Below are 20073 nucleotides of genomic sequence, written 5' to 3' on the forward strand. Positions count from 1 at the left end.
CCGACTCCACAGCACGTACTCCGTTCACGTGACAGTCACGGCAGCGACGCAGACAGTTTGAGGTGAGCGAGCGCTGGCCGGCCACAGCTCACAAGTCTGCCTGCCCTGACCACCAGCCCCCCGGACGGCCGCCCCGCCTTTCCGAGCAGCTCTGCTGGCAGGCAGAGTGTGCGTGGGGCTGGGACGCCCACTAGGACCCCACAGGCAGGGCCAGGGCTCCACCCCTGCCCCGGTGACCCTGACACGTGTGTGCTAAATCACAGTGCACACGTGTGCTCAGCCACGTCAGCCTGTCCACCTCTCTGTGACCCCGTGGACTGTAGCCCGCCAGGCTCCTCTGTCCATGGGATTCTCCAGGCAAGAACACCAGAGGGGGTTGCCGTGCCCTCCTCCAGGGGATCCTCCCAACCTGGGGATCGAACCTGGGCCAGAAGCAGCATGCTCCCTCCACTCAGCCTGTGACGCCTCACCAACAGAGCTGAGAACTACATTTACGCCAGTCGGCTGTGGGCTCCTGTCCACCTCGGCCAGCAAACACCACATCCCCAGCAGCCCCCAGGCTCAGATGACGAACACCCCCAGAGCAAGCCCCGAGACCCCTTTCCCGAAACACGGATGGGCTCTCCACCCACCCGCCTGGCCTCCACTTCTGGGGTTGCCCTGCAGCTGGGGGGTTAGCCCCTGTGTAGCTCCAGCTGAGGACACACGCGTACGTGCTCGAGACTGGAGTGATGAGGAAGCTGGCGGCAGATGCAGGGGCTCCACCCCAGGGTGCGCTGAGGGGGCGCTCGGGAACCACCTGCGTAAACAGAGCCACCCCAGGCAGCACCTGCGGGAGCACCGCGGAGGGGCAGGTACTCACCACTGCGATCACGGGGATGAGCACGCCCAGGTTCCCCGCGCTGCTGGAGGCCTGCGGGGGACAGAGCCAGGTCACTGACCAGCACCCCTCGTCTCATCAAACAGAAAGACAGAAAGGCCCCACACGGCATCGCGAGAAGTGAAACTCCTTCAAACAAAGCGATGAAAGACACGTACGGGGAGATGGGCACAGGTGCTCAACCTTACAATCGGAACAGGGCACACTTGACGGCACACGGGGGACGCGGCACGTATGCCGTGGCAACTCTGCACAAAGACCTCGCGGTGCTGCAGACGTGACGCCTGAAAAGCACTTGGGCCCCCTGCAAAGTGCCCACTTCGGACGCCGCCCCCCAAGAGGTCTTGCAGCCACCTGACACCTGTTTTGTTCCCACCACCTCTCCGTCCCACTCAGCCCGGAGGGTGGCCGCCACCAGCCCCCAGGAAAGCGCCAGCCCCCACTCCCAGTGGGGCCTGGGGTGGCACCCACCTTGAGGGCGGGCCCCTTCTCGCTGGCCCGCTCGCTGGCCCGCTTGCCCTCCAGCCCCAGCTGCACGAACAGCTCCAGCAGGTTCATGAGCAGCTCGTCCGCCAGGTGCTCATCCTGGATGTTGGCTGCGATGTTGGCCAGGGCGTTGATCACCGCCAGCGAGCAGTGCCTGCGGGAGCAAAGGGACGGGCGGCAGGAGGAGGTGAGCGAGCACAGCCAGGCCAGCCAGCCCTGGGGTCCAGCGGCCAGGCTCCCGAGGCGGCGGCAGTGAGCCCGCAGACGAGCAGCCCGAGCCCGGGGCTGTCGTGGGGACACACGTGGCACCACGCACACACACGGCTGGTGAGCAAGCCGAGGTCACGGCCACCCAGCCGCCCGCTCCCCTTGGGGGGAAAGAGGGGCAAGGAGGACCTCCACCCCGCCCTGTGCCCTGCCTGGGCCTGGCCAAGCCGAAGGAGGTTCTGCAAACACAGGAGCGTCTGTCCTTGGGCGTCGCACACCCGAGGCTGTGGTGCCCATGCTCAGGACCCACTGAGGACGGCACGGGAGTCCTCGCTGGTGTGCCACCCTGACCACAGAGGCGTGTGAGAGCTACCTGACACACAGGCTTGGGCTGGGCAGACTGCAGCGCCGCTGCCCGAAGGGCAGGCTGACGACGGGCAGGCCAGGCGAGGTGCCGTGCCCACCGGGCATCGGGCAGCCTGGGTGTGAGCAAGGAGGTGCTTGCTGAGGGCAGCGAGGTGCAGGCCATCCCCGCCAGGAAGCATGGATCTCTAGCACATGGTGCTTTTGTGAGAAGCGGCGTTAATTTACGGGACAAGACCCCGAGTGGCTCCCTTTCTAAGGATGGAGAGCGACAGGGAGGCAGGAAGGCTTACCTGTAGCCATGGTCCTTGTAGTCCTTGGTGGCCGAGTACACGACCGAGCTGGCCTTCACACTGATCTGCTGGAACAGGTTCCATACCTCCTGGTAAACGTATTGCTGCAAGAGAGGGGGGACCCGTGACCACACCTCCTGGTAAACGTATTGCTGCAAGAGAAGGGGGCCTGTGACCACCTCTCGCCAAGAGCGCCCTTGCTGCAAGAGAGGGGGGCCTGTGACCACACCTCGCCAAGGGCGCCCTTGCTGCAAGAGAGGGGGGCCTGTGACCACACCTCGCCAAGGGCGCCCTTGCTGCAAGAGAGGGGGGGCCTGTGACCACCTTTCGCCAAGAGGGCCCTCCACGGACACCCGGAGGGAAGGCGCACCTCCTGGTAAACATGTTGCTGGAAGAGAGAGAGGGACCTGTGACCACCTCTCGCCAAGAGCGCCCTCCACGGACACCTGGAGGGAACGCGCCGTGGGCCTGCAACTGTGCCAGGGCTGCCCCCTGCAGCTTTACGCAAACCACGCACACAGCTTCCACTTCCACTTCAGTCTAGTCACGTCAGCAAGAGCTCAGTTCAAGCCGCTTTACCTGGCCGTCTAGAAACCACTACTCTGAGCTCCCTTACTTGAGAAAAACCTCGGCACCCGGTGTTAAGAAAGTTGGGCGCACGGGACCCCAGGAGAGCACGTCCAGTCTGCACTCGCACGCTCCTGCGAGTCAGCGGAGCTCCTTGCGTGGGCCCGCGGCTCCCTTACGTTTCCAGTGATGACCAGGCAGCCCAGCTGGTCGACGATGAGCACGTCGAGCGGGGAGGGAGGCTGGCAGAGCTTCTGCTGCAGGATCTGCAGGATGGGCTCCATGACCTTTGGGGTGTCCCGCAGCGCCACCGCGATGTGGCCCAAGGCTCGGATGGTGTGGTCGGGGATCAGGTGTGCGTCCCTGCACGGGGGGGACACAGGACCTGGGAGCGCAGCTCCAACGCAGCGGGAGGTGGAGCCGGGGGCCCGGACCATGCGTCTGACAGGGACTGCCGGGGGCCTGTCGACACCAGCGCCAGGCAGGAAGGCAGGGCTGTGCAGCCCAAACAACGTCCAGGGGTACACCGAAGGTGGGCTTCAGCGGACACGGCGGGACAGACCCGCACCCGAGTCCAGGCTGGACGAGAAAGCAGCCGAGGAGCGTGCGCGCCAGCCAGCCCGAGCCTCAGGGGTCTGCGCGCCTCACTCCACACCCCTGTCCCCAGGGGCGGGGCGTACTTATCGCTCTCCTGGGAGATGTACAGCCGGTTGGAGAGGCTGGCCAGGAAGGCCTCCACGATCACCGGGTCCACGGTCAGGCCCGCCTTCAGGCACCTGAGCAGTGAGGCAGCACAAGCAGCAGCTGAGCGCCCGCGTCTGGTCCAGGTTTGGTTTTTCTGTCTCGAGTTTGTAGGGTTTAAAGAACTGCCCTGAATGCACTCCGCCCAGAAATCTGAGTGAACACCGAGACGCGATGAACTCAAACAGTGGCTCCGCGTCACACCACTTGGTAAACGTCTCGGTCGGAAATAACAACTTCACTGTTTTGCCCCAAACTTCTCCCTTCAGAATGCCAACTCCAGTCAAACTCCTGGAGGACCTCCTGGGTCCAGTGATTAGGAACCCGCCTGCCAATGCAGGGGCCGCAGATTCGATCCCTGGTCCGGGAAGAGCCCACAGGCCACGGGGCAAGTAAGCCCCTGAGCCACAGCTGCTGAAGCCGTGCTCCGCAGGGAGAGGGGCCACGGCAGTGAGGAGCCTGCACACCCCAACGAGAGAGGGGCCCGCTCGTCGCCAGCAGACAGCGCGCAGCGGCAGAGAGCCACCACAGCCAGAGACGAAGACCGAGCGAGCAAAGGTGGGCAACAAGCCTCCCTGCGCCTCAGCAGGGCACAGTAAGCAGGCGGCTGAGCGGACGCTACAGCTGCGCGGCGGGCTTCAAGCTGCATGGAGAAATGCTGTGGTCTAGAGGGAGCTCTCGCAGCCCCCGGGAGCACAGGGCCTTCAGGCCTCTCTCGCTCCTCACGTCTGGGTCCCGGGCCACAGGGCCTGAGGTGAGTCTCCGCTGCCCACCTGCAGACGTTGTCGATGGCGATGTCCCGAAGCTGCTCATACATGGATGGCTGGCTCTTCTTCCCCGGCGCCACGTTCAGGGTCGGCTCAGCATGCTCATTGGTCACACTGATCTTTATGTCGTTGCCGGCAACTGGAATTGAACAGTCACATCTTAAGTAAGGAATGGGGCAGGGCCATGTGACCTCTCTCCCAGCAGGAAGCCGGGAAGGTGGGGTGAGAGCAAGGCTCTCAGTCTGACTGAAGGGAGAGGAGCACACGCCCACCGAGCGGCACTTAACCTCACTCACTGCACGTCAGAAGATGTGGTCTGGGCCCACATTTTCAGGGCACTCACTCTGCAGGCTGCCCGGAGAGCAGGTGCCAGAGATGGTCTGGAGGGAGGGGCCCGGGAGGGAGATATCTGGGGGGCGGGGCCTGGAGGGGAACGTCTGGGAGGGCGGGGCCTGGAGAAAGGCATCTGGTCGGGAGCAGCCTGCAGGGAAGCTGGGCACCTCCCCCCACCCAGGTGGGGCCCTTACCTGTGTGGTACTGGCTGTGGCACTTGTACAGCTTCACCAGCACGGGGGATGGGACCACCAGGAAGTCCCGCAGGGAGGGCGTCACCGAGTGCACGACCACCGGGAACCGCTCGCACAGGCGGCCCAGGCCCTGCAACGCACACGGACTGTCAGGGGCCGCAGGGGAGGCGCTCACCCCCGCAGACACCACTATGACCGGAGTCGTGTCATGTCCACGTGCCACCAGGCATAATGACAGGACAGGGCGGTGGGGACTCCACCTAAAGTTGAGATTCACTGGTAACCTGTCCTTCACCTCCACAAGCTACGTAGGGGAGACGGGGCTCACTGGGAACGTTACTTCTGCACAGGCAGATGGGAGTCATGGGGCCTGGGATGGGTCAGAGCCTCGACAGGGTAGGTTCCCGTCCACCGCCTTGGAAATGCCCAGCACACGCTGGGGAGCCTCTGCAACATGGGACCCGGCAGTGCCTGGATCCTGCTCGCAGAAAGCCCGCTAGCCGTCAGCAGCGGCCTTCCAGCAGGGACCCTGTCCGCGGCAGGCTCAAGCTCAATTTCCCAGGCACAGCAGCTCAGATCGGCTGCTGGTGCCGGCCTCGGCCTGGACACTGTGAGAAGGTCTTGCGGATGGGAGTCCACCCCTTCCCGGGGCCAGCGACGGACCTGCAGACAGCAGATGAGCAACGGCAGGTGTGCGATGATGACCTTGCTGGAAGTCTTGGACTGCAACTTCTCAGACAGCTTGACGCACAGATTCTCTGCGCCTGAGTTCAGAACGCGGGCGAGTACAGAGCCTCAGCAGATACCGCCCGCCACAGGCGCCACACCCAGGCCGCGACAGAACCCGAACCCAGGGCTCTGGGCAGCTCCACCTCAGGGTCTGGGCGGCTCCCTGCTCCTGTCCTGCCTCCGGGACCACTCCATCCCACGTACCCACTCTGCCCCGACTCAGGCCCTGCCACAACTCCTGGGCCAGGCTCCGCCCAACTCAGGCCCCACCCTCCCCGGGTAGACCCCGCCCCCTGACTCAGGCCCCGCCCCCATCCCTTCTGCAGACGGGAGGCAGCGGCGGGGGAACCCACCCTGCTCGTCCTTCACTGCCCAGACCATGAGATCCACGCAGGCGGCGCTGGCCTGGCAGCGCAGCTTGAGGGGGCTCAGCTCGCTGTGGGCCCGGTCGGCATCGTGAAGGATCTTCTGGAGCTCCCCCTGGCTGCTGTTGAACTGCTCCAGCACGAAGTCGTGAACCTCCTTCACAAAGGAGGTGGGCAGGTCTATGGGCGGAGAGCACACACACTCAGGACCGCCCCTCACACAGACCCCTGGGAGAGAGCACTGCTGCGGCCCTGTGCTTCTAGGGAGGCCCATTAGGCGAACCTGGACGGGCACGCCCGCCCTGCACGTGGGCCACCCGACACTCAGGAAACAGTCATTCCCAGAGGAGAGAACCATGCTGTGTCCCAAGCTGTCAACACGGTCGACGTTGAACACCCGAGACACAGAGGGGAATGCCATCTCCAGAACCGCCTCATTAACAGGAAGCACTCCAGCGATGTGAGATAGCTCACACAGAGCACACCACGAGAAACGCTGGGCTGCAGGAAGCACAAGCTGGAGGCAAGACTGCCAGGAGAAGTATCAATCACCTCAGATATGACACCACCCTCACGGCAGAGAGTGCAGAACTAAAGAGCCTCTTGATGAAAGTGAGAGGGCAGTGAAAAAGTTCGCCAGAAGTGCAACATTCGAAAGTCTAAGATCACAGCATCCGGTCCCATCACTTCATGGCAAATAGGTTGGGAAATAGTGGAAACAGTGGCTGACTTTATTTTGGGGGGCTCCAAAATCACTGCAGATGGTGACTGTAGTCATGAAATTCAAAGACCCTTACTCCTTGGAAGGAAAGTTATGACCAACCTCGACAGCATATTAAAAAACAGAGACATTACTTTGCCAACAAAAGTCCGTCTAGTCAAGGCTATGGTTTTTCCAGTGGTCATGTATGGATGTGAGTTGGACTGTGAAAAAAGCTGAGCCCTGAAGAATTGATGCTTTCGAACTGTGGTGTTGGAGAAGACTCTTGAGAGTCCCTTGGACTGCAAGGAGAGCCAACCAGTCCATCCTAAAAGAGATCAGTCCTGGGTGTTCACTGGAAGGACTGACATTGAAGCTGAAACTCTAATACTCTGGCCACCTGATGCGAAGAGGGGACTCATTGGAAAAGACCTTGATGCTGGGAGGGATTGGGGGCAGGAGGAGACCGGGACGACAGAGGATGAGATGGTTGGATGGCATCACCGACTGAATGAACATGGGTTTGGGTGAACTCCGGGAGCTGGTGATGGACAGGGAGGCCTGGTGTGCTGTGGTTCATGGGGTCACAAAGAGTTGGACACACCTGAGCGACTGAACTGAACTCCAGTGGTACTTCCTGAAAAGAGGTCATTTGTCATATGTGGGAGGCTGGACACAGCCGAGGAAGGACCCTTGCACAGCAGGCACCTGGAGCCCACAGCCTGACCCAGCGTGCGTCCTCGGGGCCTGGATGGTAAGGAGGCCCCAGAGGCAGCACAGACACAAGCAGACGGGCCATCGCAGTTGCAACAAGCTGGCTGGGGAGGCCGCGGGCTCCAGGTCAGCCCAGCTGCCAGTGCCCATTGCCCTCCACAGCCTAACCTTTGCTGCGGCCCCGACGAGGCTTGGCTCCCAGAAGCGCTGGGGGTCAGTTGAGGAAATGGCTAAGGAAAGCAGAGACGCCCGCTGGACACCACGTGGTCGTCAAGACCGTTGTCACGAAGTGCATTCAGCACCGAGGAGAGCAGAGGAGACCGTCTTTCAAGCGAGGACGGCGAGGCCATGCTCCCAGCGGCTGCCCCGGGTCGGGACGCGGTGACATGGCCCTCACCTTTCATGTAGTACAGGGTGTCTCGCAGCATCCTGAGCACAGCCACGCACAGGGGGTCGCTGAAGGCGCCGTAGTAGAGGTCGGCATTGGGGTTGGCCTGCAGGCGGGGGCATGGGTGTGACCCACACAGCCTGTCGCTGAGGTCCCCTTCTGCTACCTCCTTCACTGACGCTGCCCAGAGATGCGAAAGGGGACTGGCCCAGCGTTGCCAGGGTTCTGGGCAGTGACACCTCCTGACCGCGTCGGCGGCTGTGGGCCGTGGTCCTGCACAGGCTAAGGACGGGAGGCGGCCGGGCACACACCGCACGCCCACCAGTGAGGCCTGCAGCGCTGCACCCATGAGGGGCGTGCCCCGGAGTGGCACCTGGGGCAAGGACCACACAGAGCAGTCGAGCCCAGGTTGGAATTCAGCTCCCACACCAACCGTCAGTCCGTCCGAGCCTGTCTCACACCTGTGCGGCAGGCACACTGGCCACTGCTCAGCGGTCTGGACAGGGCACTGCCAGGGGACCTGGGCAGGAGGCCCTCAGAGGACGCACCTCGATCACACCTGTGACCACCGCGTCCAGAGACTTGAGGACAGGCTCCTCCACGATCTTCTTCACCTGCGAGGAGAATGAGGCCTGGTGAGCCCCCGGCAGCCACCGTGGGAGATGGAAGGGCAGAGCCCGCCCACGACAAAACCATGTCACCACCTCCCGCTGAAAAATGGGGCAGAAGCGAGAGGCCAGCCGCGCACATGTCACTGGCGCCCACGCCCCTCCCCCGCCAAACGCCCCGCACCCTCCAGCACCTGGGGCCTCTCCTACGCTGGACAGGGCGGAGAGCAGACAGAAAAGGAGCCGCTCCCTCAGAACCGGGGACACGAGGCTTCCACGGCCAGAGGCGGAAGCACCCAGGCTCCAGGCCAGACTGACCTTCCGCCTGAAGCCCCCTCTCGTGTTGGGGCTCGTGGCTGTCTCCCCGCATGGCTGCTACAGTGGCGAGACGGGCCCGTGCCACACGGATCCCGAGGACGTGTGCCTCCTCTTTTTAACCGGACACCCGGCGAGCCGCACTGTGGCCGCCACAGCCTCCCTGGTGTCTGCCTGCAGGCTGCCCGCCCCTCGCTCCGCTCACCAGGTTTAAGAGCTCCCGGAGCATCTCGAGGGGAATGCTGAACTCCTTGTAGGTGACGCCATTGAAGAGAGGAGAGACAGAGAAACTGGAGCTGACGGCAGAGAAGTAGTAGTGGGATTCCGAGGCGCTCCCATCGGGTGAGTGAGAGGCTGACAGGGCAGAAGCAAGAGTAGGTCTCGGAGCACGCGACCGGACGCGCTCGCAACACCCACAAAAGGCATCGGCCGCACTCATGCTGACACTCCAATTCCTTCCTTCCCTTAAGAAACAGAGGCTGGCACGATCCAGCAATCTCACTCCTGGGCATATATCCGAATTATGAGCTGAAACGACGCGCGCGCCCCTGGGTCCACAGGAGCACTGTTCACAACAGTCAGGACACAGAGCGACCCGAGTGGCCGATGGCAGATGAAGGAGGACGTGCTGCAAACGCAGGGTGGACACTACTCAGCCGCACACAGGACGCAACAGTGCCACCTGCAGAACAGGCATGGATCCAGGGACTCTCAGAGAAAGGGAACCGAGTCAGAGGTGCCACAGGATGCCACTTATCCGTGGACTTTTACAAAGGTGAAGATGTGGGAGCAGAGAGTGGTGGTGACCGGGGCGGGAGGCGGGGAGGCGGCAGCTCTGTGGGCCGAGTGTGGGGGGCCCCAGCCCCGCTGCACTGGGCGCTGCAGAGGTGCTGAGGGGGCTCTCCGTGCTCCCGCACGCAGAGACCCACGGCTCACAGCTCGGCCTCGGCCACGGCCCCAGCACGTTGTCGTGCAGCAGACCACTGGGTCCTTCCCTTGAAGGACTAGCCAGTTCACTGTAAAAAATAATGCCACACAGGCAGGCCAGCAACCTGTGACCGGAGGGCGCCTCCTGGACACACAGCACAATGCGAGGATGAAGGCCCGTGTGGCAGAGGCAGCGAGGGGGCAGGCGTGCAAACAGGAGGCGGGCACTCCAGGGGCCAAGAGGCTTGGGTTTGACATTTATGCAGCGAGGTCACCGAGAGCTTTTAAGCAGGAAAAGAAATGATCAAATTTGTGCTTTTAAGAAATACTTCTTAAAAATAAATTCTTGTGGTGCCTGGAGAGGGCCTGGACCATCAGGGAGTGGGGAACGTGTGAGCAAGGGCAGGGGGTCTCCCTCAGGCCTGGCACCAGCCACGATGGGGATGGCCCTGAGTTCAGGCTCCCAGCCCAAGGGCCCTCAGGGTGTGACGGCGGTGGGGGTAGGCTGTGGACGGAGGCTCCCTCCGGCAGGATTATGCCAGGATTACGCACATCCTGGCCTTCGGGTGCAGCCCAGAGACAGTGTACCCGTGCTGTCCACACTTATCTGGTTCAGTCACACCGCTGCTTTTCAAAAACAACTCCCCAGGCATCTCAGATGCCCTTGAGAAAGGGTCTCGAGCAAGCGCCACCTGGCAGAGGAGCGCAGGGCTCCAGGGCATGCGCCCCTGCGGCCCACCCGACCCAGTGTCAGTCTCCGGAGGCGACGCCACAGGCTGCCTAACATGGGTCTGATGGTACAGGCTGACAGACGACCACATTCGGTAAATGACCCGAGAGTCCTCTGTGGACAGCAAGTTCCACAGAAAGCGCTACTAAAGGCAAGCTTCCACTCACGCTCATTACTACACGCCTTAACGTCACCCCGGTCCTTAACGACTTGAAACGAAGCAAGAGCAGGACCGGCTGTCACCACTGCCGCCTGAAAACGGGCACTCCCAAGGCTAGCACACTGAGACTCAGACGGCCGGCGCCGGGGGCCCTGCGTGTCCCTCTCAACACTTGTCTCCATGCTGGAAACACTTTCAGATTCAAGAGCAGCAAGTTTAATCGGGAACAGAAAACGGGTGCCCTGTCAGCCTGGCGCTGAGCTGCATGCCACTCGCAGACCGCGGGGGGCCTGGGCCCTGCCCCCACTTGGCCAGGGCGCTCTGCAGAAGGGCGAGGCCCACCTTCAAGGCAGTGAAAGGAAGATCCTCCGGGGGGGCTGGGAGGGGGCGCCCCACGCTCAGGGCTGACCTGAAACAGACCAGAAAGGCAGTCAGACCTCGGGCAGATGGGCTTCCGACCGCCGCCTTGCTCAGCCCCTCCTCCCTGAAGGCCCCGCGGCTACGGCTCTCTGCTGCAATTCTGCGAGCGCTGGGTCTCGCCACACCTCTGTGCCTGACTGAGCCAGGTTCCTGTTGTTCCCTGGCTTTCTCCACGAGCCAGTCACACGTTTCCTAGGGGTGCCGTCTCCTGCTCAGAACAGAGCTGTACCCAACGGCCAGGAAACAAGAGCCTCGCGCCCAGAGATGACTCATGTGTAGATCTCAGAAAGGACGTGGCAGCCGCAACCCTGCAGAGAACTCCCGCAAGAGCCTCTGAGTCCCCTCAGACCACTGCACGGCCCTCGTGAGCCCCAGGCCCCGGCTGTCCGGGAGCGCGGCTCACCTGCGCGACGCTGGACGCGCTGCTGGCCTTCCTCTTCAGGCTGCCCTCCTGGCACACGGTGAGCAGGCTGCTGGGGAGGATGGAGCGGAAGTCGTTGAAGGACCGCCTGCGCACGCCTTCCAGCTCCTCGGGGACACGGGGGGAGTGCGGGGGCGCTCTGGGGAAGAGCCTGGACAGGAGCGACTCCTCCGAGCTGCTGTGCCGCCCGAAGGCGCGGGTGATTCCCAGCAGGCACGGGACCGCGTGCTTGCAGAGGTACTCTGGAAGACAAGGCAGGCCGTGGTGGCACCCAGGGGCCCTGGGTCCCCACCTCGCCACCCCTCGACCGCAAATCCAAGGGCCCGAACAGCCTGGCAGCAGCGCCCAGCCCGGCGCTGACCTTTCCAACCCACCCACAGCCCAGCAGCAGGCGCGGCCCGCGGCGGGGTGTCTGAGTACCCTCAGCTCTCGGCAGCCCTCAGCCACGCCACCTGACAGGCTTCCGCCCAGGCCAGCACCAGTGCAGCCTGGGAGCAGGTAGACAGCTTCCCACCAGAGGGAAAAGGACCTCCAAATAGGCCACAGGGGAGGAAACTGAGCCCCCAGAGGGTGAGGGAGGGGCCCGGCACTCGGGCAGGACAGCTGTGCTCACAACCCGCCCCCAGCGGCCCCCTTCCCCACACTCTGCCTCTCGGGCCACAAGCAACTGAGGTAACATCCACAGGCGCACTGGTCTCCAAGAAGAGGAACTCTGAAGACTGGGAAATGCCGGGGAAAAGATAATCACAGTGCCATTAAAGAAAGAAGCCATACCTTTCTCCTGAATCTCCAGGGCCTGGCACATCCCCAGGAGCACGTGCAGAACCTGCAGCAGCGCCTCTAGTATCTGCAAGAGCCGAGGAGACAGGACACGCAGACTCATCCAGAAAACCGGGGTGACGCCACAGCCAACTCAGAACCAGAGGCAGCGTGGGACGGCCTCGCGTCCCACCTCACACATGACCGAGCCCCCGGCGCAGGCGCTCTGCTGAGGCGGGCGGCACCTTCGGGAACACGGCCCGCTTCTTGGCCAGTCCAGAGGGCCCCCGGCTCCCCTCACGGCTCAGCACCCTTGGTTCTTTCAGTCCATTCCTACGATTCACGGCCTTGCTGATGGCCAGCCTGACTTCACTGGAGTCGAGCATCGGCAATGGCCTCCCACTGCTACGCCAGGGGAGCCGGGACCGCCCCGGGTTATCGCCAGGCTCAGCTGGGCTCCAGATGTCCGGGGATGGGACACTGGCTCTCCAGCCCCTTCATGCTGCTGCCGGACGGGCTCACAGAGGTGAGCCCTGTCGGCCTCTCCATACCTGCTGCCCCAGGCTGTGTCCCTCCCCCGAGGGGCCAGTCTCTTTGGCCTGTCACAGAGCCCCACAAAAGCGCAGGGTGCAGGCTGAGTCCGTCGGGTGGGTCCTCAGTGCCCAGGCTGGCAGTGTCCACACTGTGTGGCCCAGGTCTCCACCCCTGGCTGGTCCTCGAGCCCTGCCCTCGGCCACACTGCTGACCCAGGGGGCCAGCGGCAGGTGGTCCAGGCTCGGAACCGAGCGCCAGATGGAGCCCCTCTCGGCCCCTCACCGCCCCTCACTGCAGGGAAGGGATCCAGACAGGGGACGAAGCTGGTCTGAGGCGACGGGGCCGCAGCTCCCATTCTGTCTAATGACACGGAAGCCGTGAGGACGTGAAAAGCAACGCTTTGTCCGTTTCACGTATTAAAGTTATACCACCGTCTTCTGTGGTGCTTCCCTATTTCAGTGCGTTAGTGATAAAAAAAGCCCTGTTAACGTTTTAAATAACAACATGTGATTGTACTCTATCTCATCACCTGTTGAACCAATCCACAATAAAGAACCTCAACTAAGAAAGAAGGGTGGAGACCAACGTAACGACAGAAACAGGGACAAACGAAGTCACAGCAACAGTAAGGAAAGAGATTTGAAAAATTAAAAGACACGGGGGCTGAAGAGCGGCAGCCAGCCGGGAGCACGGGCACACAGGCACACGCGGCTCCCCGGCAGGGCCTGAGGCCGGCCGCGGGGAGGCCGCCTCTGCCAGTAACAGAGCTGCTTAAGATGAAGCTTGTCACCATCCTATTCCTCTTTAGAAGGAGAGAGTGTGAAATACACTGAAGCAGCATTTGCACCAAAATAAACCAAAAGAAAAAAAACTGGGGCGCTCAGAGGAACAAACAGCCCCCACTCCCTAGAAAGAAGTGCTTCTGTTGTAAGAGCCCCTTTGATCCCCAGCGTGGAGGCAGCGGGACACAGGGCCTCTCGTACGGGGCAGCCAGGAAAGCAGGCCAACCCAGACCCGGGGGGCCGGCGGGGGCAGCCCTGCAAGCAGAACCCCGTGTTGCTCAGCGGTGGTGTCCATCACGCGCTGTGCGCCAGCACCAGCAGCCCGAGGACCTGCTTCCCGTCCCGCCATCACCGTGGGGCTCTGCACACAAGCACACCGCATCGCGGCACACTCACCTCACCCCTTAGGGAAGGGTCCCTGTAAGCCACGTCGGACAGCAAAGTGGCCAGGCAGAAGCTGAAGCTCTCGGCCACCGGGAGGGCACCTGGAGGCAGAGACAGGAGCTGGACCCTCACTCTGCCCGGCTGCTCCCCTCACACGCTGTCAAGGACCCCGCTCCCTGCGGAGGCCGCTCTCAACAGGGTAGGGGCCCAGCATGTTTCCTGAGAAACACCCCTGCCTTCCTCGCAACAAAATGATTCAGTTCAAGAAACTTTGATGCGTCCTGAGCCCATTTATAGTCTGAGATCACAGTGCTTTTTACTACAACAGCCTCCACGGTTTACTTCCAACCAACATGAAACTGGGAACTCAGTCTTGAGTGTGTGGGAGATACCTCATGGAGGCTGATTTTCAAATACCAATCACTATCACTTGAAACTGAGTTAATGCTTAATTCTCTCTTCTTCTGACGGATGGAGAAAATCTAAGATACTAAGAGGAGCATCCAGAGGCGCGCTCCGCTCCTCACAGGTGCTCAGGCCCTTCCCCGACTGAGCCTGCCAGGAGGGAGCGTCTCAGGAGCAGGGCCTCAGGGCAGGAAGGCAGCTCTGCACCCAGAGGCCCGAAAGAGAAGCAGCAGTTCTGTCAAGAGCACTGAGGGATGGCCAGGCCTGCCGCCGTGGAGACCAGGTCCCTACTGAACATGTAACCCGTCCTGGACGCTGAGCACCGACTCAAGGACACACACACACATACACACGATAGCCACCGCCACGTGTCTACTCAAGGACACACACACACACACACACACACACACACACACACACACGACAGCCACCCGCCACGTGTCTACTCAAAGACACACACACGTGCACACACACACGACAGCCACCCACCACGTGTCTACTCAAGGACACAGACACACACACACACGCACGACAGCCACCCGCCACGTGTCTACTCAGGACACACACGCACGCACACGACAGCCACCGCCACGTGTCTACTCAAAGACACACACGCACGCACACACACGCCTATGACAGCCACCACCACGTGTCTACTCAGGACACACACACACGCACACACACGCCTATGACAGCCACCACCACGTGTCTACTCAAAGACACACACACACGCACACACACGCCTATGACAGCCACCGCCACGTGTCTACTCAAAGACACACACGCACGCACACACACGCCTATGACAGCCACCACCACGTGTCTACTCAGGACACACACACACGCACACACACGCCTATGACAGCCACCACCACGTGTCTACTCAAAGACACACACACACGCACACACACGCCTATGACAGCCACCACCACATGTCTACTCAGGACACACACACACGCACGCACACGACAGCCCCCGCCACGTGTCTACTTTCCCACGAGACCCAGAGACACAGCTCCAGGCCCTTCTCAAGCACAAGTGGCCGGAACCCTCAGGAGGGCTTGTTGGAGCGGTCTGTCTGCTCCCTGGCCAGAGTCCTAACTCGGCAGCTCCAACGCAGGGGCTGAGACTCTGCCTTCCGACAAGCCCCCGGAGCTGAAGCTGCTGGTCCAGGGACGGCCCCGAGGAGCTGCTACTCTGGATGCATCAAAGCTGAGCGACACTGCTGGAATAGAAACTGGGAGGCTGAGGTGTCACCCAGTAATCGGGTACTTATACAACTCCAATGATCTTTAATAATGCTCAAAACTTCACGAGAGTGAGTCCACGTGTACAGAAGTGATATTAGTTTTGAAATAAACTAGGATCAACACATTTAATTAAACACATCAACGCTTTCTAGGACTCTGCTTCTCTCCAGATTAGACAGCAATGGTGCACACAGGTGTCTCACTTTCTACCATGCTCTGTTTCATCTGTAGGCTGCCAGATTCCAGGGTATCTGCATAGTCTAGACTCTGCCAGCTTTAGGCTGACACCAGCCGCCAGCGATGGTGAAAATCCAGAGGGCAGGAGGGGCCCGGGCAGACACACACAGGCGGTGCCTGAGGACAGCACGGGGCCAGCAGGTGGGCCCACCCAACAAATCCAGGCCCTGCCACGGAGAGGGCGGACGGGGCCGTCTTGCAGGCATCAAGCCCCAGTGAGGTCTGAAGGTGGGGGCCTCAGGCCTCAGAGAGAGGTTACAAGGAAACTTCAGTCTGAAGGTTCATGAACTCTGAAATGCTGGAGATCTTCCAAGCTGACTTTAGCATCTTGGAAAATCCGTTCACAAGACCACGAGCGTTATAAGCATTTAGCACAATGCCTGGCATGTCGTGGGGCTGTGTAAATATTTCAGGAGGGACGGGAGGAAGGAGGCAAGCAGGGAGGAAGGGACGGGAGGGCAGTGGAAGGAAGAGGGGAGATTATCTCACTTTCTCTTTGTCTTTGAAGAGACTTCAAAATCAAATACCAGCTAGACAGAAACACATGAATTTAGTCCATTTCTAAAGACGCAAAAGGCAATGGAAACGCAACAGTACTGAAGAAGCGACGCGGCTGCTCAGAGGGCGCCGCGGTCCAGCCCTTGGTCCTGAGCAGCCGCCAGGCCTCTGGAGAGCTGATCTGCCTGCAGGGTGACAAACCAGCTCGGGGACAGCCGGGCGCCCACCGCTGCCCAGGGGGACGTGACCAGAGGTTCCCGAGGGTCCCCGTGGCCCCACTCGGGCTGCCCTGCGTGGGGCTCTGGGGCACATGGGAACCTGCGGCCTGCGGCGCTGCAGGCGGGCCGCTGTCCCCCAGAGGGAGCAGAACTGGCTGCAGGCACCGAGCTGCTGTGCCAGGACTACAGCCTCGACCTCACAGACAGGGAGCACACGGTCGCTTCCCGCGCTCCGGGGAACGCTAAGCCAAATTACCTCTGCCCTTCCGAGCTGTGCTCTCTTCTACCCAATACACTTTCGGAAGACCTTTAAGAAGTCGAAGAAGGTAAGGAACCACAGAGTCTTTGTGCTTGAAGGAAAAAACAAAACAGGTTACATTTAATTAAACACATGGCTTTTGAGCACAGGCTGAGCCAGGAGCCAAGCACGCCCACAGGCTCCACGTCTCAGAGCAGGGTGTGCGCATGGCAGCCCACAGGCAGGCCGGCGCCTGCCCCTGCTGCCCTGGGTATAGCCAGCTCTGGCGCCTGGCAGAAGGCTCGTGTGCACTCGCCTGGGGCGGCTCCCTGACGGGTGCTCAGAGCCCCCAGCCCCGCAGCCGAGCCTCAGAGCCAGACGCTCCGGGAGAGAGAGGCTTCTGGACGCCGGGCTGCCGCAGCTGCTCTCAGCCTCCCTCCTCCCCCGAATGCGCTCCCACTCGCTTCCTTCTGCTCCTCTCTAAAGGGGCACGAGACGACAGCCAGCAGGAGCCAGCGGAAAAATCACTTGCAGGGAGTCAGCTCATAACCTCCCCCCACGGGCTCGCTCGGTGGTCTCCCACTGGAGGACCAGACAAGCGTTAATTCCCAACAAGGGTACACCATCAGACATCCTGAGATGCTGAGAAAACGGTGGTTTCGAAAACATGATTGCATACTCTGCCAAGGGTTTTTAAAATCACCTTTAAAAGGCACATGAACACATGCTCTAAAACTTAATTCATATCCATCGTAGTTTTAAAAAAAACACCACGATTATCTCAGAGTGCTGTCCTTTGGAAAGGGAAAATAATGGCTCCTCTGTGTCTGACTTGGCAGCGCTCTGCTGAGGCGAAACCCAAGTGCCCTCCCAGAGCACCAGCTCACCCCACTGAGACCAGAGCATACCTCCCTGAGGATGCGGCCCTGAAGGAGTCAAGTTCCCGCCCATCCAGCTACCCCAGCCTCCGGCTCTGATCTAGCTGAACGCAGAGGGTGCAAACTTCAACCCTAGCTGCACCGTCTTCTGCGCTCAGAAACACTTCACTTCGCAAAGGCTTACCTGTAGGTCAGATTCAATGAGAAAGATGCCCAACGCGATCACCGCGTCCCTCCGCCTCTCGTCCAGCTGGAAGATCCCATGGAAATCTACTGGGCACATACAGAGCAGCTTTTCGACCTAGAAAAGGAGACAAAAAGCATGGATTAAAAATGCATAAACCCACGTTCAGAACGGGCCAGTACTGAAAAGCCCAGTCAGTCTATACAACTAACAGACCATTTTTCCCCAGGCTAAAGATGACAGCAAGCACACCTCCAGCCTCTGAAGTGACGGTACACGTGCCTTTTGAGGGCCCTGGGCCGAGAGCTGAGCGGCCATGCCTGCGGCAGTAACGCACAACGGCTGGGGTCTGCCCCTCGGTGTCGGGGCAGCCTGGGTCCCCACTGCCCAGTGGCGCCAGTGACCAGTGGCAAAAGCCGCAGGCACCCCCCACCCCCACTTAAGGCTCTCTACACTCCATGCGTGTGTGCACAGCACTCGGGACGGGGTGGGCACTCAGCAGGCACTCCGTAAACAGTGTCCACCGCTACTGCACGTGCCCTGGCGGCAAGTGGAGGGCGGTGGGTGGACAGGCAGCAGTGAACGGAACCGATGAAAACACCGGATGACTGTCAGAGCGAACCAGCAGGGTAGGCCACCAAAGAACCGAAAATCGGGACTCAGTGTGAAAAGGAAAATCAGCTCAGTTCAGTCGCTCAGTTGTGTCCGACTCTGCGACCCCATGAATCGCAGCGCGCCAGGCCTCCCTGTCCATCACCAACTCCTGGAGTTCACTCAGACTCACGTCCATTGAGTCAGTGATGCCATCCAGCCATCTCATCCTCTGTCATTCCCTTCTCCTCCTGCCCCCAATCCCTCCCAGCATCAGAGTCTTTTCCAATGAGTCAGCTCTTTGCATGAGGTGGCCAAAGTACTGGAGTTTCAGCTTTAGCACCATTCCTTCCAAAGAACACCCAGGACTGATCTCCTTCAAAATGGACTGGTTGGATCTCCTTGCAGTCCAAGGGACTCTCAAGAGTCTTCTCCAACACCACAGTTCAAAAGCATCAATTCTTCGGTGCTCAGCCTTCTTCACAGTCCAACTCTCACATCCATACATGACCACAGGAAAAACCATAACCTTGACTAGATGAACCTTTGTTGGCAAAGTAACGTCTCTGCTTTTGAATATGCTATCTAGGTTGGTCATAACTTTCCTTCCAAGGAGTAAGCATCTTTTAATTTCATGGCTGCAGTCACCATCTGCAGTGATTTTGGAGCCCCCAAAAATAAAGTCTGACACTGTTTCCCCATCTATTTCCCATGAAGTGATGGGACCGGATGCCATGATCTTCGTTTTCTGAATGTTGAGCTTGAAGCCAACTTTTCCACTCTCCTCTTTCACTTTCATCAAGAGGCTCTTTAGCTCCTCTTCACTTTCTGCCGTAAGGGTGGCATCATCTGCGCATCAGAGGTGACTGACGTTTCTCCCGGCAGGCTTGATTCCAGCTGTGCTTCCCCCAGCCCGGCGTTTCTCGTGGTGTGCTCTGCACAGAAGTTCAATAAGCAGGGGGCCAGTATAGGTGGAAATCTCTGCAGAGGAAAAAAAGGCGCCAGGAGGCCCTAACGTTGCAACCCATGGATGTGATGAGGAACTCTCACGGACGTTCACAGGGTCTGGTGGGACGGTTTACGGGCAAAGGAAACTGAACCCAGTGCTTGGCATTCACCCTGAAAATGCACCAGTCGATTACCACTGAAGGCTTTTTACAGAAAGTAACTCTGTTGCCCCCTTAAGATTTTAAAACAGAAAATACACGAGGACAAACTGAAACTGCCAATTTCAGTTCAGTTCAGTTCAGTCGCTCAGTCGTGTCTGACTCTCTGCAACCCCGTGAACCGCAGCACGCCAGGCCTCCCTGTCCATCACCAACTCCCGGAGTCCACCCAAACCCATGTCCACTGAGTCAGTGATATACCATCCAACCATCTGATCCTCTGTCGTCCCCTTCTCCTCCTGCCTTCAATCTTTCCCAGCATCACGGTCTTTTCCAATGACTCAGTTCTTTGCATCAGGTGGCCAAAGTATTAGCATCAGTCCTTCCAATGAATATTCAGGACTGACTGCCTTTAGGATGGACTGGTTGGATCTCCTTGCAATCCAAGGGACTCTCAAGAGTCTTCTCCAACACCACAGTTCGAAAGCATCAATTCTTCGGCGCTCAGCTTTCTTTACAGAAACTGGCAAAAATTATGTCAAGTGCTCTCACCCCAAGGTTATGTTGACAAACTGAAGAACTGAAACAATCCGGAACACTGCAAGAGTAATCATGGTCACCGTCTGATCAAATGTTAGGTTAATCCCCATCAAACTGCTGTTATGCAGACGTTTTGATCTTTTGTAAAATTTAACCTAATA

At 60.0% G+C, this 20073-nt stretch overlaps 1 protein-coding gene across 1 annotated transcript in view; it reads right to left on the reverse strand.

Annotated features, from left to right (window-relative positions):
* PI4KA (phosphatidylinositol 4-kinase alpha) overlaps window positions 1-20073 on the reverse strand; it is a 57741-nt gene that overhangs the window by 28984 nt on the left and 8684 nt on the right. The window contains exons 2-19 of the mRNA XM_052654954.1: window positions 17676-17792; window positions 16632-16725; window positions 13780-13868; window positions 12083-12155; window positions 11291-11550; window positions 10810-10876; window positions 8856-9004; window positions 8276-8341; window positions 7737-7833; window positions 5914-6105; window positions 5495-5595; window positions 4832-4961; window positions 4311-4443; window positions 3477-3572; window positions 2976-3159; window positions 2230-2333; window positions 1352-1520; window positions 863-913 (exon numbers count right to left, since the gene is read on the reverse strand). Coding sequence (XP_052510914.1) covers window positions 863-913; window positions 1352-1520; window positions 2230-2333; window positions 2976-3159; window positions 3477-3572; window positions 4311-4443; window positions 4832-4961; window positions 5495-5595; window positions 5914-6105; window positions 7737-7833; window positions 8276-8341; window positions 8856-9004; window positions 10810-10876; window positions 11291-11550; window positions 12083-12155; window positions 13780-13868; window positions 16632-16725; window positions 17676-17792 — 2172 coding nt within the window. The remainder of the gene's footprint in view (window positions 1-862; window positions 914-1351; window positions 1521-2229; window positions 2334-2975; window positions 3160-3476; window positions 3573-4310; window positions 4444-4831; window positions 4962-5494; window positions 5596-5913; window positions 6106-7736; window positions 7834-8275; window positions 8342-8855; window positions 9005-10809; window positions 10877-11290; window positions 11551-12082; window positions 12156-13779; window positions 13869-16631; window positions 16726-17675; window positions 17793-20073) is intronic.

Source organism: Budorcas taxicolor, chromosome 17 (assembly GCF_023091745.1).
Source record: "Budorcas taxicolor isolate Tak-1 chromosome 17, Takin1.1, whole genome shotgun sequence".
NCBI classification, from domain to species: domain Eukaryota; kingdom Metazoa; phylum Chordata; class Mammalia; order Artiodactyla; family Bovidae; genus Budorcas; species Budorcas taxicolor.